At 56.2% G+C, this 2,066-nt stretch overlaps 1 protein-coding gene across 1 annotated transcript in view; it reads left to right on the forward strand.

The window, feature by feature from the left end:
* Positions 1-750: 750 nt before the first annotated feature.
* The window catches only part of TEX101 (testis expressed 101), a gene marked incomplete at its 3' end in the record, with an annotated part of 84,716 nt that continues 83,400 nt past the window's right edge, over positions 751-2,066 (forward strand). Inside the window, exons 1-2 of the mRNA XM_006762699.1 lie at positions 751-976; positions 1,107-1,289. Coding sequence (XP_006762762.1) covers positions 751-976; positions 1,107-1,289 — 409 coding nt within the window. The remainder of the gene's footprint in view (positions 977-1,106; positions 1,290-2,066) is intronic.

A 2,066-nucleotide genomic window follows, 5' to 3' on the forward strand; every position in this document is an offset into this window, starting at 1 on the left:
TTGGCCCTTTAAAGACTCAGAGGGGACTGGGGATGGAGATTCCCGGGGCCTGAGGAAAGAGATGATGGGAGGGGGCAGAGGACTCCCGAGTCTGAGGGGGGCGGGCCTGGGCCCTGGGCTCCCGGGTCTGAGAGAGAGGTCTGGGGCTGGCATGATGGGCCTTCCGGGAAGAGGAGGCTGAACCCCAGCTCCTCGGAGGCCGGGGCGGGGATCCCAGACCCCGGGTTCTGATGGATCTAGGAGCTGGGGGCCGGGATACCTGGGCCTTGAGGGGCCGACCATAGGTGGGGACTGGGCTGCTGGGCCTGAGGGAGGAGGGGCCTTCCGGCCGGATGCCGGGGGCCTGCGGTGGGAGAGGTTTTAGTGGCTGCACGCCTTGCCTTGAGGAAGTTGGTGGCTGGGCCTCAGCATCACAGTGGTGGACACTGAGGCCCAGTAACCGTGGTAACTGGCGCCAACCCACAAGCTGGATGGACAGGGGCGGCCTGGCTTTGGGGGTCAGCGCTTTACATACCGGTGACCCCAGCCCTGATGTCCGCGCTCGTGGGACCTAGATTTAGCCTCATTCATTCGAAGGTGGTTGAAAGGTCTCTTCTCCTCCATCGAATCACAGAACCGGGTCGTTTCTTCCAACCCTCTCTTCACGGAGCCATGGGGGCCCGTCACGCCCAGGGTTTGCTGCTACTCTTTCTCCTCAGAGCCTCCTCCACTCGTACGTGTGGGGGTCAAGGGGGAAAGCGCATCCGGGTCATGGGCGGGAGTTTGGGCGGGAAAGGTGTGATGGGGCCCCCACAGAGGAGGGCAGGTGCTGACCTGTACCCTGTTCCCACGCCAGTGGCGCAGCCTCTGTACTGTCACAAGGGCATATCCATGAGCCTGGAGGAGGACCCAAGCGCATTCAACTGGACCACGGAGAGAGTTGAGACTTGTGACAATGGGGCGCTGTGCCAGGAATCCCTGATGATAGTCAAATCCGGTAAAACGAGAAGGGGCGGTCCCGTTGAGTGGGAGGAAGGTGATGGCATCCGTGTCAGTGCTGTTCCCCTCTCCCCGGGGCCAAGGGTGAGAACCGCCACCCCCCTTCCTTCTCTCGGCGCTCTTAACAGGGGTCAAGACGGCACTTCTGGCCACGAAGGGCTGCAACTCCGATGGGATACCAGCCATAACGTTGGTCCAGCACTCCCCACCGCCTGGCATAATGGTGGTCTCCTACAGCAGCTACTGTGAACACTCCTTCTGCAACAGCAGAGAGAACATCCCTGAGATATGGAATCCAGCAGTGATCCCAGGTACCTCCGGAGGGGAAAGAGAGGGGTGGTCAACCCGAAAGGCAGTGTAGGTCTTGCTCCTTCTTGTCCTCCTCTCCCTCCAGCTTGTTAACTTTCAATTATTTTCCAATGCGGTTTGCATTCAGCGTTGTTTTGTATTCGTTTCCGGGGTCGAGTGTAGTGGTTATATGATTGTATGCTCTCCACAGTGAGCCCCTGGCATCTCACGTACCCACCCACTCACCCGACACTTCTTTTTGTGTTCCTACGTGGGTTAGGCCCAAGCTGGCCACACACAAAAGGACCTCAGACTTTCTGCTTGTCTTTCTTTTTCTAAATTGTTACCTTTGGGTCTCAATGCTGCTCAGAAGAGAGGGATATCAGTGAAGGTTGGGATATACATTGGGTTTTGTGTCATTAAACAGGATGTCCATGAAGATCTCTGAACAAGGTGACGGTTTTAACTAAAAACTATCGCTTCCTGGCTGCCACCTGATCATAGCCTGCTTCCCGCCTTCGCCTATCTTTTCAGCTCACTTCCTTCTCTTCCTCTCTTATCTATTGTGTTCTACCTGAGGCTGGTATTCAAAATAGTTGACAATAGAGGTGGTACTGGCCAATCAGAATGGACATGGTTATAACAGCCAGTCCAGCCCTACCAGTGCCTGGCAGGTGAATATCAACACTGCAATTGCTTACAATTCCCCATATTCACCAAGTGGGCTCACAGATCCAGGACTTTGTCCTTACTGTTTCCTTTGCTACCCCATAAACCCCCCATTTTCACACAGCTGACCT

Source organism: Myotis davidii, unplaced genomic scaffold (assembly GCF_000327345.1).
Source record: "Myotis davidii unplaced genomic scaffold, ASM32734v1 scaffold439, whole genome shotgun sequence".
Taxonomy (NCBI): Eukaryota; Metazoa; Chordata; class Mammalia; order Chiroptera; family Vespertilionidae; genus Myotis; species Myotis davidii.